Genomic DNA, 16,798 nt, shown 5'->3' with positions numbered 1-16,798 from the left:
CATTGATGCAGGAAAGCATTAATGAAACTAAATTAATGGTTTGTTTGTTTATTTTTACATGATTCAGTTTCAGTTTTTGTTGACCTAAACTTTTTTTTTTACCATTTACTGAACTTGAAATTATTAAATTTTAATAAAAACTTTGACAAACCTTTGACCAGTAGTGCACGCTCTTTTGCTTTTTGCATTCAATTAAGTGCATTTTGGGTGATGCCCATCTAAGAGAGCATTTGCTAGTTTCGGTTTTACCCTGTTAACTTTTCATGGATAGAGACGTCAAGTTGAGATGACATGTTGTTATCTCCGGCGCTCTGACTGGACAGCATATTGACCAGCCTAAAGCGGATTTAGAGACACCAGCCAGCTCTAGTTAGCTGTATTGACCGCCTCTCCATCAGACTCGGTCATAGATCAGTACAGTCGATGCTGCCATTATGCTGGACACTGATGAGAAGAGCCATGTTGGCTGTGTTCACAGTCAATAAGTCAGGCAGCGTAAAAAAGTGTGTGATAAGCTCGGACTGCAGTGAGCCAATATTCTTGGGCCACAGATAAACAATCTGACAGAGACATCTTTGATTCAAGGAGAGATGAGCAGCAAATCGTGTGTATCAAGTCCTGCTCCCCTGAATTCACTTTCAGTGAGTGAGTGAAATCGAACCTTGTTGAATATTACTCTGCTGTGTGAAGTGAAATACATTTTTTCTATATTTCTAACTCTGTATTGTGTAGTTTTAAAGCTGTAGAAAAGTGCCTCTAAAGTTGTGGCTCTCAGATAGTAGTGAAGTATGAATTACACTTAAACCAAATGGGGCCGAGTGTTCACCACTGATAAGTTAGATTAGCGCTAAATGCTAACCGAGCTGGCCCTGCTACCACAAATGTGTTTTGCTCCCACTAATGGGTAATGTAGACCCGCTCTAATGTAACCTGTCGCCGATGTTAATGTAACCCTTTTAACCGCAGTGACATGGCACTCTGCATGCTGCTCAGTGCTGCTGCGCTCACAAGGTCCCCATGACAACGGGCAACATCAAAGAACTGAGAATAAGAGCGCTTTGTGGTGTTGAAATGGAGGATGAATGAGAAAGTGTTTTTGTTTTTTTGGGTGGTTTTTTTTTGGGGGGGGGCAAAGTATTGAGGAATTCCTGAGAATATTTAAAAGGCTGGGGAGAAGACACAAACACAGAGAGAGAGAGAGAGAGAGAGAGGGGCCTCCATGTGCACAATTTACTTATTTCCCTTCCTCTCACACTGGGGTAGTTTTTATAGATCTGTTTTAATTGACTTGATAGGCGATAATTTAATCAGCAGAGGCCGCGAGCTACAGGATGTGTAACATGGAGAATGGCTTCACCTGAGGAGTCACATGGGAGCGCAGGCACGAGCGGTGGACCACAGCTTAATTATTTTACATCTCCTTTTGGGAAAAAAAGTTCAATAGTTCAATAGTTCAATACTTAAGTCAAGTCAATCATTCTAGACCTGCTGCACCACCAGGGCCTCAGAGAACATTTTTATATTGAGTTTGTCGGCACATTTGGCTACTTATTGACACCCTGACATTGGACTGGGCTGTGAAAATCTGGTAGTAGCTAACCAGCAGAGAGCTGAACCAGGGAATGAAGAAAATTCTGTAGAAAAATAATTCTATCACCTCTGAGTTTGATGTTATTGTGTTACAGTCACATGCAGCGCAAGAAACGACCAACAGTAACATGAAAATAGCTACTGGTTTAAGTGAGGGACTGCATGCACACGCACAAACATGTCCATACAAAGAAACTCACACAGAAGCACAGAAAAACTGCGTGGACAAACACACAGATCCCAACTCTACGAAGGGAGGTAATGGTCTGGCCAAGTAAAACAAATGCAATCACCGTGACCTGGGTGGGAGGCAGAGTAGATGTGACGTCCTGAAATGTGCTTTACTATTCTCTCTCCCGTTTTCTATCAGTTTATCTCTCCTCCCTGTATCTCATTCGGTGTTTGTCTCTGCAGGGGTCACCCTCTCATCCCACACCACCGCCCTCCCCACACACACACACACACACACACACACACACACACACACACACATACACACACACACACACACACACACCTTTTGTTTCCTCCTCACTAAAGGCTCTTTTTCCGCGTTTTTTTTTTTTTGCCTTTCCCTTCCTTTATTGTATTTTTTTTTTCTTTTCTGTCTCTGTTCCTTCTTCGCTTTCATCCCTGTGTGAAGTCTGTACTGGGACCAGCCAGTCGGTCACCTTGCTGTTATGACCACGTGCTCACCGCAGAGTGGAGATGACCCCTGAACTCCTGGGCTCTGACCTCTCTCGTTCTCCCTCCTCACAGCTCCAGCCTTATCTCACCACACAGCCTCACTTCTTTTCATCTCTGAATATTACTTCCAGCAGGGGTCAAGCGTGGGGGGGGCATGGGGGGGACATGGAGGGGCTGCAGTGAACTGGCAGCATGTGTAAAAGTGTAGAAGAAGCACATAGGTTAGATTACAGTTAGATCAAAGTAGCCATGAGTAGAATTACACTTTATAATTTTGGTGGATTCTGTTTTGTTGTAATGTGGACCGGCAGACAGACAATAACAGCCAGTCTCTTTATTGAGGTATGGATAAACCAGCACAGCTTGAATTTCCTCTCAGACACTGAAACTTATCCCTTTCTTTCTCTCTCTCTCTCTCTCTCACACACACACACACACACACACACACACACACACAAACACAGATGCAGGTAAATTGAAAGAAATTGAGAGGAAAAACTCCTCTCCCAGGCCTTCTACGTGTTTAGGCTTATTTCTTTGGGATTAATAAAAGAAAATGAAAGAAATAGCTGGAAATTAAATTAGTAAAAGTTGTAACTCTAATTAAATTGAAAGAAGGAAAACAAGGGTGAAGTATTGAAACAAGATTAAGAGTCTACAGCCATGCTAGCAGCTCTGTGAGGCTTTACTTAAGCACTGCGGCGCTTTGACCTAAATACCAACATCGGCATGCTAACACGCTCGCAGTAACAATGTTTACATGCTGATGATTAGCACGTAGTGTTTCCTCACCGTCTTACTGAAGTATGCTAGCATCTGCTGACATTTCATAATTAGCACTAAACATACAGCCGGGGATGATGGGAATGTTGTTAGTTCATAAGGTATTTGGTCATCAAACAAACTGTATAAATTTACATTTTTAACCTAAAGATAGGGCTGGATGAAACGTGGAGAGTTAACCAAAGTTATTCTGAGATAGTAGGTGTCATCCTCTGGGGACCATGAATGTCTGTGCAAAGTTTCATAGGAATACGTCCAAAAGTTGTCAAGATATATTTGGACAAAAGTGGCTTTGCTGTAACTGAAATCTGCAAAAAAAATGTAGATACTGTGAGTTCATTTTGCATACCTTTTAGCATTAATGCAATTCAATACACCTATCAAAATCTGTCATGAAAATCTGATATACCGTTTGGGCTCTATTTGCGTGGCAGGCTTTGTAATTGCTGTCTCACTCCTCTTTGTTTTATCCCCGTCTCTATCTCCTTGATTCCCATGTGAAAGGCGCGTTGTGTATGTGTCTAAATTCTGTTTTGATGTTGTCTTGCACCCAACAAAAGAGATCAATCTCAGAATTCAAACATCTCTCCAGAGTTTTGTGTTTTTACCGAGAGCTGTTAGTTCTTGTTTGCAGCTTAACTGAACCACGTAACTATGCCCCAGCTCCTCAACCTCTCTCCTCTTTTCCTCTGCCGCACTGACTGTTCAGTGTACCCAAGCTCACAGAGATAGATGGGTTCCTGTTTCAATTACCAACAGCCATTACTGTTTTTATCCATACATCCACTCGTATCGGCCCTCTGGGGCTTGAAAGTATTTCAGCACTCATAGAGATATGCCTACTATAAGGACTGCGTATCACACGCTTTAAAAATGACCATGTGCACATACACGTGCGCACAGGCACATGCACGAATGTGTCAATGGTACATACTTTTTTTCTGTGAAGTAGGCAGTATACAGCCAGTGAGTAGTGCTAGCTTTGGGGACTTTGCTATCTCAGATGTAATTCATATTTAAATATTGTTGTGCTCCTTCTCTTCTGGTAATTGTGTTTGCACTTCCTGGTTACTCTTGGAAGTGGAGTCACTGAAGCGTTCTGTTGATAGCTCTCTGGTAATCGCTAATTACAAAGACAGGCACATACACAGGCGCAGACATTGTTCACACACACATGCTCGCGCACAAATGAGCAAACCTTGTAACAGTGTCCCTGGCTATTATTCACTGACATCCTGGCGAGTAAGTGCACTCACGCCCCTAAATGCGATTCTTCTGGAAAATAACATCTGTAAGATCACAAGTAGGTTTCTAAAGCGATCTTTAGATGCTTGGTTTGGCCCTCGCTGTCGTTAGTTTCTGCAGCACGAAGAGTTGAATTTCAGCAATGGGGTGAGGCATGAGTGGAGCAAGTGCCAACCACCAGTTGCTGAGAGTTACAACCTGTAAATCAATGTTTTAACCCCGCATTAACACAGCACAACAAAAACAACCCACAAACACAACACTGTCTGATTTCCCTCCTTAGAAGTAATGTTTTAACATATTGGCAAACACTCGACTATTTACTATTTATTTCAACTATTCAGTTCAAAGGTCACTGTGAGCTCACGAAACACAATTTTGGCCTTGTGAACGCAAAATCTCGAGAACTCTTCAAGGGAATCCCTTTAAATTTTGCACAAATGTCCACTTGCCATTACTCATTCTCTTCACACAGCAATTATGACAAAATTTCACACAAACGGTTAATATTTTATATGATTCTGCATAAACAGGGAAGTTGTGGAAGCATACAACAGTGAGGCGGTAATTGTAGTTTTCTTAATATTTGGGGCTAACACAATTTTATATCATTAACAATAAGTATATTAAACACTGGCTTCAGCATTGTGATGGCCTCTGCTCGATTTGTCCCTGTTGATTCCTCTCAGTTTAGTTTCACAGTCTGATAAACTGCTGTTGCTAGATTTTTTATGATCTTGGATGGTGAGACTGATGCAATCTTAGATTACGTGGGTATAATCCATGACTATGACTTTACATGGAAAAAAACATTGACATCAATGCAAAACCATATTGATTTATCCTTCTTGAACCATGGTCACTTGCCAAATACTTAATAAATAATTAATTGTCTCTTTATGTGTATACAAAAAGAAATATACTAGCTAAATTATGCTTCGCTATCAGTTTGGACAAGCTGTTACCACATAATTGCCAAAGCTTACCTAGTATATTAATTTAGCACAGTGATGGATGGATGTTTCACCAGAGCTGCACAGTTGCCTGAATACAATGCAAACTCTGTGACCAATCAAAATCAAGCATTCGCTCATAGATTGTGGTAATGCAAAATATATACCACAATGCTGTGAGAAGTCAGTGCTGCGATGAAACTCTGCAAAGTGTCAAAGTTGGTCCATTCCAAGTCATAGTGTAGCAAAGTGAATGTGTGTTATGGAGAAGTGGCAGCGATCCCTCAGTGTGATTCACGGTGCGATTGGTTGTGAAGTGAGTGATGATAATGACCTTTCCTCTGTGTGCAGTGCAGTGTGAGAGTAATGCCCTTCACTTTATCAACTTATCTGTGTGTTTCTTTCTCCCATTCCCTTCTCATCACTTCACAAATGTAAATGAGGAAATGACCTATATGCCTGCCTCACAGAGCACTCTGGAAGACTAAGAAATTGGATTGTCCCATAGTCTTGCAGTTCTGGTAAGTTTTGTGTTTGGATAAAAAAAAAAAGAAAAGAAAAGAAACACTGACCATTACAATATAGCTTTGTATATGAGATTTTCATAGATAATCCAGCCAATTACCAGGTGGTGGGTAAGTGTTTTCACTTAGTCTATGGCTGAAAAGGGACAGTTTTGTGCAGTAATTCTATTGCCATCAAGCGCAGATGGTTAGTTGTTGTGTTCTCTCGAAGAGGAACACAACAGTGCTCCAACAGCAAACACTAACAGCATACACAAGAACAAAAGCGAGTTTTATGCTGCGATTTAAGCATTTAACTAGTGCATAAATAGCAATGCAGATATTGCAACTGCCGCCTTGTATTTAAATGTCCCTCATGTGAAGTCATATAGGAGCGATTGGATTTGGTGCTGAAATGCTGTCACAGCACTTTTGTTGTGTCCTTTCATTCACATAGTAAATGCAAAAGACGTCCTTTACATTGCAGCAATACAATGGTTCATTTGAGGCTTACAGTATCTCCCAGGCCCTGATGACCTAACAGTACAATGAAGACAATAAGTTACTTTAGCCTTTTCCTACTGTAGATGATAAGAGGTGGTTAATGGAGGTATTACATAGAGGTGAATGACAGGAAATGTATTGGAGGAGCTATAAGAGAAGCTATAAAGGCGGCCGTCGGGAACATTTTTCTGTCATTTTCACAGTTCAAACTTTAGATTTCAGCTCTTGGCATTGTTCCCAACTTTCCTAATACTCAGGTTTCTATTGAAGAGATGTTCAAAACAAGGTCACTGGTGCAATTAACATGCCATTCAAAGAGAGGGCTGTATACTGTACTTCATGCTAATCTAGCTGTGAGAACCACATCCCTAATTTTTGTTCAGTTTATTTCTGTAGCCTTGGCTTCTGAATGAGTTGTTGGTCCGGTGCTGTGAGCAGACATTCACAGTTGGTACCTTTTTTTTAATTAAATCTTGTTATTAAATAGTTTTTTGCAAAAGCTCACTTTTGCCTACTCACACCACCCATACAAACTGCCTTTTATTTGGACGTTGATGACCAAAATTGCCCCCAATCAGCGAATCTTGTATAACCAAAATCGTTGTTACAATGATTAGAAATGTGAATGAGCCATTGCATGTAAATAGGTAAGGTAATGGCAGGACTCTCCATAACTCCCCTTCACTTTTTCAATAAGCGCACTTGTTAAGTAGTCAGTTTTCTGAGTGAAGTCTTATTGAGCCCCAAAAATCAGGGCCACAATCAGAGTTTGTGTCTGTGTTCAGCTGCCTTAAGGGAGAGATGAGATTATTGTAGCGCCAGTGTGTCTGATTTAATCCATGTTAAGACGTCTTTTGAGGCATATTTAACCAAACATATCTGACCCTCTGCATATTAGCATTGACACTATCTGAATCTCTTCTCTGCTGTCCTCTTATGTCATCTTTTTTTTACTCTTCCTTCTTCCTCTCCCTCTCTCTCCGTCTACCTGTCTCTCCCCTTACCTGTTGTTCCTCCCCCTCCTTATTTCTTGCTTTCCTGTGGTGACATTTGTGGGGGTGATTTTAGATGGTTGTCCCATCCCTGAAGAGCAATGTGTCATCAGAGTTACTTCCATCTGAGTGACTGGCCATGAAATGTCAGATGAGAGTACAGGTGGATGGATGGTTGAGAGTTAGAGGCCTGGAGAGACAATCCTTCACTCTGCTGAGCCCAAAAGAGCCAAGCATCATTGGTCTGTGACAGTTTCCCAATAAAAATGGAACTCTACTACCACTTATGGATATTTTTATGAGGCATCATATTTATGGCCTCCGTTGTAACACGTGTATTTTTCAAAATCGACCTCAGCTGTGGATATGAATTGTTAAATATGCTGAAATAAGTGTACTTTCTGTATTCTTAATCAGTATAGTGGCACTGAACAGTTTGATGGCGGTAGGACTGCTAAATATTATGATCATACTGTATGTCATTTATTTGAGTCGGGAGCAGCAATGACGTATTACATTGGTTTTGCTTATTGTGGTAATTCAATATTATCAAATATGAACTTTGTTGTACGAAATCATGTATTCTAAATTGATTGATTTCAAGCTAATTTTAATTGAAAACTAACAAAAAAGTTCTCGTACACGTTGTTTGCATGCAGTATGTGAAGAGGTCTGTCTGCATTGCATAGAGTTAATACAGTTAATCATCAGTTGGATCATTTTATATGTGAATTTGCATTAATACAGTATATAATGATATTTTAACTTTATAGTCAAGCCGTAGGGTTTAATTAAGGAGCACAAATGTTAAGCATGTACTTTATGACAGGTGGTGGCCTTCTTTTTCATCAAAACATTTCCCTGTAGCCTATAAAACTGCTAACAAAGCAGCCAACAGTGTAGCTGCAAAGTGTGAAGCAGGCAAATGTTGGTTTTCATCTGTGTGTGTGTGTGTGTGTGTGTGTGTGTGTGTGTGTGTGTGTGTGTGTGTGTGTGTGTGCACGCACGCGCACGCGTGTGCAAGCAGTTGCTATGGATGGAAGTTAGAGTAGCTCTCCATGGTGCTGAAAGGTCTTAGCTTTCTCAGCAAACCAGCTGTAAACTGAAGAATGGTTTAACAAAAGTTGTTGGTATACAATGCTTTATCAGCACTGGACAACCGGGCAGCTGTGGCTCAACAGGTAGAGCTGCTGTTTATTAATCACAGAGTTAGGAGATCGATCCTTAGCTAAGTAAGACACTGGAGCCCAAATTGCTCAGTGGTGTGTACTGATGAGTGAACCTGCACTGACATGCATCAAGACCTCGCCTGTGTGTGGGCTTGCATAGAAAACAATAGTTGTGAGTGTTTTGACATGTGACATATGCCGCCAGTATGAGTTTCCCTTAATAGCTTTCTTACTTGTGCTAGTACGACAACTTATTCAAAACCCAGTTACAAATATTCTCATGAATCTGATGGTTATTTTCTTGATTAATCAATTTTTCTTCCAGCGTCTTATTTTATCAGACCAACAGCCCAAAACCCAAAGTTACTCACTGTACAATCATATATGACAAAGACAAAACAGCAACCGCATTGGAGAGGCTGTGACCAGAGAATGCTTGGCATTTTTCTTGAAAAATTACAGATTATAAAAATAGTCAATATATTGGGGCATCGAGTGGCGCAGTGGGTTGAGCAGGCGCCCCATATGTAGAGGCTACAGTCCTCGCTGCAGTAGGCCCCGGTTTGAATCCCGCAACGGGCCCTTTACTACATGTCATTCCCCCTCTCTCTGCCTCCCCATTTCCTGTCTCTCTCTACTATCCTGTCCAATAAAGGCACAAAAGCCCAAAAAGTATACTTAAAAAAAAAAAAATATTCAATATAACTGATCAACTAATTGATTAAGCAATCAATCATTTTGGCTCTAAATGTTTTTAAAATAAGCGTTTTTTATTAGTAGATTAAAACCTAGCAGATCATTTTAGATAGTTTTAGTTCAGTTATCCACAGTCTCAGTCTCCACTTCAGTCATTTGTTTTTGTTATGAACCTGTTTCAGGTTTTCCATTATTCCTAAATAATTAATCTATTAATCATATTTGTTACATGTTTAATCTTCCTAAGGGGAACCGCACAGCTTAACATGTATGTTGTTTTTCCATTATTATCTGTCCCATGTTTTTGCTATAAATGTCTGTAGGCACACACCCCACAAACTAAATATACATGTCACACCTACAGCAGACACAACCACCTGCTCACTGAGACTGAATGTGCCGCCAGTAGGGGATCTCCGGGGGGGGGGGGCAGGTCAATCAACCGCAAGGAATTGTGGTCCAAACAGAATCACTTAGGCTGTATCTGAAGGGAATGGAGGAAAATTGCAGAGGAATCACAAGGGATTTGGTCTGTAAATGGAAACCCAACCCTCAACACTTCATATGCCTCCTGTCCTGCCTCCTTCTCCCTCTCTCTCTCGCTCACTCTCTCTGTCTCCCTCTCCCTCTCCCTCCCTTTTTTAATAGAAGCTTCCTATCCTGAACATATCAATAAATATGGCATTATGATCTTGCTGCACATACATAAAAGCAGTTTATGATCCACAGAGTGAAAAACAAATTCCAGCAGCTAATATTTGCTCTGTGACTCAGCTCAGAACAGTTAATCTCAAGCTTATTGTGCAGATGGTACCCATATGATACCCATACAATAAAAAGAATATTAGAATTTCATTTTTTTATTTCATTTGTATAGAGAGTGTTTGTATTTGTGTCTTTTGATTATGGCCAATCCCATACTTGTTGTTTTGTCTTACACCTGGATGCTGGCTCTGGTTTATCAGTGTGAATTTAAGGGTCTGAGCTGTGCTCTCCCAACCTGACATGACATGACCTGCCATCATCACAAATCTGTGTGTGTGTCAGCCCTCAGACCATCTCTGATAAGCCCATCCATCACACATACCCTCACAAGAGCACTCAGTCCTACTCAATAACCTCCCATCTATCCTTCCTGGACTTTATTAATATAACCCGCAGAGACCTGGCCGTCCTGTGATGGGATGTGACAACCCTGACCGAGAACTGACCTGCCCACCTGACCTGAGTGAGTGAGTGAGTGAGTGAGTGAGTGAGTGAGTGAGTGAGTGAGTGAGTGAGTGAGAGAGTGAGAGAGAGAGAGAGAGAGAGAGAGAGAGAGAGAGAGAGAGAGAGAGAGAGAGAGTGAGTGAGTGAGTGAAAACATATATGACCTACAACAAACTCAAATACAAACTGTGTGCGAGTGTGGTTCGAGCAACACAGTGGCTGATGGAGGAAAAAAACCCATGGGTGCGCTGCATCTGCTGAGAAAATCTCTCACCCTCCTGTATACTTTCTTTCACTGCTTATCCATCTTCCTCCTGTCTGAGACTTTTACTTCCACCTCCAGCTCGTTCCCCACCTTCAGGGTCGTCTCCCGAAGTCAGAAACGGCCCCAGCATTAATCCAGGCGGGAGGGAGAGAAATGACATCCAACCTCACTTATCATATGCACACACATGCACCACTTATTACAGCTTTCTCTTTTTTTTTTTTTATGTGTGCAAGCCCAGCTTTATCTCTGTGCTATGTATAATGGCTCAAAGATGGTATCATCAGAGACAGACCAGCTTGACTAAATGGGAGCGGCAAATTGACTGTAGTATTAGGAGAGAAGGGCCTCTATCAGACAATCTGATAGGATCCCATTAAAGAACGCTTGCAGATGAATATGATTAGCTTTTCATTCCTCCTAATGGAAACATCTTCTGAAGAGGGGAGGAGATGAAATGTTTTGTAGTGATAGGGCCTTTGTACCACTGATGGGATTGTTATTGCCTAATTTGGGTAGAAAGGCCATTAAAGTTCTTGGAAGAAGACGATGAATGTTCTCTGTAAGTATATTCTCACTTATGGCTTTGGACCAGCGGTTCACTGTGCGTGGGCAGCGCTTTGCTTTGTTGGTGCAAAAAAAAAAACACCTTCCACTTAAATGGCTTCATATTGGGCTCATATTTGCAGAAATCTGTGACTAATGAGTATGAAGTTTCATCTCTTGTTTCATCTCCTTTTCCGAAATGAACTGGATGTTTTTTTGTGTGTGTGTTTGTGTGGTTTATGTTACCATTCTGCATTTTTTCCATCTCCAGCGGACTGTGACAGAAGTGCTTCATTAGATTCTAAAAGGACTATCATGACGACAACTTCTTAAGCAGATTATTGTTCATTTATGGAGAGCCTCCGGGGTACTGTGTGCTGAGCCGTCACATAACAACCAGTGCTGCTCTCTGTGATCTGTCAAAGTGAATTTGAGTTTGATGAGTGCTATTGAGCAACATGTTTCTGGATATCTGCAAGACTTGGAAGTACATTTCGAGTGTTGACTGAGTCGTTCTAGCTGTTTAATGTCATTACTACACAAACAGCCTCATTGTCATTTCGTTGCTGAGAAACATGCTGCTTAAACAGGATGCAAAGTAACACTGCAGCACTGACATTTTCTGAAGATTTGTGTTTTTAAATCTTTTCTAAGGCTTTGTTGTGCAAGGATTTCAATATATCTGACAGATGACTACAACTCCACATGTGCATACTGGTGTGTGTGTGTGTCAGAGTCAGTTTTTGCATATGCATGCGTGCCTGGCAGCAGTTACAGGTTGATTGACTAGATCCGTGCTCTGCCAAGTCCATAGGGGCTTGTAATATACATTACAGATGCATCAGGGGACCGATGCCAACTGCTGTTCTATCCTTGTGTCGTTAGTATCCATGTGAAAATGTGTTGTTCCATCTGTCACACACTGGCTTGTAGCATTGATGGAAGATGTTTGGAAATAAGGAACCTCTAGAGAAAAAGTGCAAAAAATCACAAAAAAGTTCAAGACAGAGCATGTGTTTTTTCTTTTTTTTGTGTGTGTAGTTGGAAGTGTAAAGGTACTCATTATGCAGGAAAAACCGGCTCTGTCAGTGATACATTATTATAACGTTTTAGCATTATTACTACTAATGCATTCACATGTAAGCAGCATTTTAATGCTGTAGCAGGCTGTGCTAGAGGCAATTACCCATTTTATCTGCTGCTGGGGGGTTTAATTTACTGTATAAAAACACATTGTGTTTTATATGCTCATAACAGGGTTTTGTAAAGTAATTATTGCTGCCAAATTCACATAGTGAAGTAAAAAGTATATTTACCCCTGAGCTGTAGGGGAGTAAACGTATAAAGTAGAATTAAATTTAAGTTACGTAGTAGAAAAGTAAAAAGTAGTAAAAAGAAAAAACAAAGGAAAATACAAGTAGTTGAGTAAATGTGCTTTATACCACTGATACGTGTAAATGCAAAACTCGAATCAACATTAAGTGTCCCCTTCATAAAAAGACTGTATTTGAGTGTGTGTTTTGTGTATAGTATATGTGTGTGTGGTTGCATTCGTGCATGAGTGCATATCTTAACCTCTGTAATTCAACCTATCTGTGGTGTATTCACAGCGCAGCTCACTGACACCACTGCATCTCTCAGTTTTCACTGTTTCTGACACACCACATTGCTCCCTACAGGGGTGAGTGTGACGAGGCAGAGAAGAGACAGATTCCCTCGCAACATTTTGTCGCTGTCTTCCTGGCTTTGCTTCTGCTGTGACTTTTCCTTTTTTCAGCCTCTGAGGGGCCAGCCCAAACTGCAAAATTTGCAAAAGATATCTTCACAGATGAGTGTGTCCATGAATCATTAACTCATTTGTCTCTTTACCCAAGAGAGTCTGGAATATGCACACACTGACTTGTCTGGCACTTGTACTGTGTAGTAATTGTACAGTTTGAAATGAGAATATTTTTGTAGAAATTTGTGCGGTGCAGATGTAAAACTTAGAGTGGGCAACAACAGTTTACGAACTGAAAACAAGCAACGCCATGTATCTTCGAGGATGAGTCGACTGGTTGCAGTCAGGCTGCTTTTCATATGATAAATGAATTTGATGAGTACAAAGGAAAAGTTGTTGTTAGTAATTCTGAGGAGGTAATTCTCGAGGGTGGAGGCAGATGAAAAGCTATTATTTTAACTGCAAGTTACTCACTATGAAGGACAAAAACATTTGTGTTCAAAATGCTTCTTTATCTTGATGAAAACACGAAAAATCTTTCCACAGTGTGTCTTTACATAATAATATATACGTGCTGGATGCTTAAAGGCTAATTTGTATCAGGTTTATTTGTAGTCTGACTTGGAGTCAGCTATAATAAATTCAGTGGAACTTCTTGTTTAGCTGGAAAACAAGAACAAATTACCTGCTCTTTTTATTCATGAATAAAAAATGAACACCATTAGAAATAAAGGTTGCTTTGCCAACTTAAGTCGTGCTCTTTTAACATTTGAATTTCTTCTCCTCTGTCTTCTGTCTTTTCCCTCCACTGGTGATTCCAGCAGTTCGGCTTCTTCCTTGGAAAACAAGGGATTCATAATATAGTTATTGCAATTGCGTAGTCTGTCTTTGAACCCGAGACGGGATTGCGTTTGACTTGCAAATATTTCAGATTGAATTGGGCTAAATGACTTTCGGGAAATGTCCCTAGCATTCACCATGCCCTCCTCCCTCTCTCTCTTCTTTCTAAAGGTTAATAGTATCTGCTCTCAGTGAACGAGTCAGTGGACTTCACTGTGCCATTCAGTGAGAGAGATGGTTTGGTAGTAGCCTCTCTCTTGGGGTGGGATAAAGCTCACAGGTCAAGCTTTACTCCGGTGGGGATGAACATGTGCTTCATGGAGAAGCCTGAAAAAAAAAAAAAGATGAAAGCGTTGTGCAGGGAGAATGAATGGGTAGCAAGCTGAACTAGTTGAGTGTGTGTGTGTGTGTGTGTGTGTGTGTGTGTGTGTGTGTGTGTGTGTGTGTGTGTGTGTGTGTGTCTTTCTGTTTGTGTGACATGAATGACCTTCAGTTGGCTGTGTGTGGCTAAAAGGTTGGGCTACCACAGATTTTATTAAATGCATAATAGGATGATCCACTAAACGTATTCTCTCTCTCTCTCTCTCCCTCCCTCTCCCTCCCTCCATGTCACCTCTCGCAGGTACGGAGACATGGTTCCTAAGACGATTGCAGGGAAGATCTTTGGTTCAATCTGCTCTCTGAGCGGGGTGCTGGTAATTGCCCTGCCTGTCCCTGTCATCGTGTCCAACTTTAGCCGCATCTATCACCAGAACCAGAGAGCAGACAAGCGGCGGGCGCAGAAGGTACAGGTGAACACAGTTTTATTTCCCTTCACCTGGGCCTCAGAGGGTTGGACCTCCAGACCTCCAGCCCAGAGGGGAGCTCTGACGTTTTTCTCCCCCAGAGGAAGGGACTGCACAGGGTTCAGATCCTCCCTAAGACTAATGATGATGTGTGTATAATGCATATTCACTTAAAGTATATTCACATTAACAGGAGGTGTGTGATACATATTCAGTGAGTATCACCACATTTTAATGGCCCTCGCCCCTTGACATGCATACCTAAACCCTTACTTTTACCACCGCACTGCATAAATCCTTGAGTTTTAGAGGAATATTTCCCCCTTTCCCAGAGTGAGACAACACTGATGTCCTCCTTACGACGTCTCTTAAAGTATAATTTGCTAGGTTAGCCTAGCGTGGCTGAATGCCTGAGCTGCAGTGGGATCAAGAGGCAGCTCGTTCCCAACGTAAGAAAATTCACTATGAAATTTCTCCAGATATTGATGGATGATCTAAATTAGTAACATGTTGTTATACACACACACTCTCTCACACACACACACACACACACACACACACACACACACACACACACACACACACACACACACACACAAATAAATGTATCCCTCCATTTTTCCGTCTGTCCGTTCGTTCGTTCCATTCTCGGGAATGCAATATCTCAGTAATGCCTTGAGGGAATTTTATTACATCTGGTACTAACGTTCACCTGGACTCAAGGATGAACCGATTAGATCATGTTGGTCAAAGGTCAAAGGGCAAGGTCACTGTGACTTAACAAATCAATTCAACACAAATGTCTAATAGGATAAAATGATGGAAGTGATGACATTTTGGAGTCGTCCGAGGTCAACTTCACTGTGAAATCATAATGTTCTGCAGAAACATTTCTGGCCATTATTCAGTGCTGTAGCTCAGATTGTGAACATATTTCCTGCAACTTGACTGGTTGGCGGAGACATACAACTGCAATAATTGTAGTTGTTGATAAAACATAATTTGTAATGGTTTTGTAAGTTGTTACTAATGACTTAATGTTAATAAATAATCAACTATTGCTTATAGATAATTTTAAATAAATTATTAATTGGTTTATTAACCATTAACAATATATGTACCTTGGGGCGTCGAGTAGCTCAGTTGGATGAGCATCCGCCCCATGTGTAGAGGCTACAGTCCTCGCTGCAGTTGGCCCCGCATCGGACAGCCCTTACCTGCATGTCATTCCCCCTCTCTCTGCCTCCCCATTTCCTGTCTCTCTCTACTGCACTATCAATAAAGGCACAAAAAGCCCCATAAATTTAATTAAAAAAAAAAACAATATATATACCATACCATTAACATTATACATATACATATTGTCCCAATCAGCTTCTTACTGTGAGTAATGAAGTTTTACATAAACACAAAATTTCAGCCACAGATAAAAGTAGTTTTGGTTATTTCATAGCAACATTTGTATCAAAACATGATTTAAATGGCGGGTGCACAGTCTTAAAGTCACAGATTAGCAGATTGTATTTCTATTAAGATGCATGACCCGAGCTGAACTAAGTGTTCTGCTCTGACTTTTTGAAGGAATCATATTATGTAAAATATCAAATTCCTCCAAACCAAAGTATCCCGTAACTCCACAACCTGTTGTCATGACTCCAATCTTTGCCTTCAGAAACATTCAAACTCATCAGCATTTCCCCTCTTCGCATGATTTTCATTGTTGATCTGTTCTTATGAGGAGAGTTTATCCTTGTATCGTAATAATAAAAAAACACATAGGCACAAATTCATAAATGGATTATGTAAACTTGTTCTTAAACTTCAGAAGGATTAAAGATCCTTTCTTCCTTCGGGTAAATAGCCCACACTTTAGACCTTTAAAGAATCATGTTGTGCTGTGTCCATGAGCCAAAGTGGGTAGCAGCATCAGCTGGTGCACATTACGAAACTGGGCTGGTAATCATAGTTTGAGGGCAAGCCTGACAGTTTTTGTTCTCCTGAGATAGATAGTAGTGTGTTTGTTTGGATCTGGCAGACATGCACACACTGACACATATTTTCAGAGTCCATTCCTCTCTCTCATCACTCTTGCTCACACCTCTCCAAGCAAGGCTTCTTTTTTCACTCCTTTTGCTTATTTCTTCTCTTCTCCCCTCAGTTCAGCTCAGCTCTGTCTCCATTGGCCCCTCCCTCCCCTCCTCCTCTCCCCCTCCCTATCTCACCCTCTCTGTGATTACTGCCATCCATCTCTGCACATGCTCTCTGGTTGTAGTTTAAATCTGTTTAAAGTCTTGCAGTTCGACCGTGGCCT

At 41.0% G+C, this 16,798-nt stretch overlaps 1 protein-coding gene across 3 annotated transcripts in view; it reads left to right on the top strand.

Moving 5' to 3' along the window:
* kcnd3 (potassium voltage-gated channel, Shal-related subfamily, member 3) overlaps positions 1 to 16,798 on the top strand; it is a 92,698-nt gene that overhangs the window by 60,774 nt on the left and 15,126 nt on the right. For all 3 annotated transcript variants that reach the window (XM_023425285.2, XM_023425284.2, XM_087179001.1), the window contains one exon: positions 14,325 to 14,493. In XM_023425285.2, the coding sequence (XP_023281053.1) occupies positions 14,325 to 14,493 (169 nt within the window). The remainder of the gene's footprint in view (positions 1 to 14,324; positions 14,494 to 16,798) is intronic.

This window comes from Seriola lalandi, unplaced genomic scaffold (assembly GCF_002814215.2).
Source record: "Seriola lalandi dorsalis isolate HSWRI2012SDOR001 ecotype SW California unplaced genomic scaffold, Sedor1 jcf7180002054767, whole genome shotgun sequence".
Taxonomy (NCBI): domain Eukaryota; kingdom Metazoa; phylum Chordata; class Actinopteri; order Carangiformes; family Carangidae; genus Seriola; species Seriola lalandi.
This window is presented reverse-complemented; position numbering and strand designations above follow the sequence as displayed.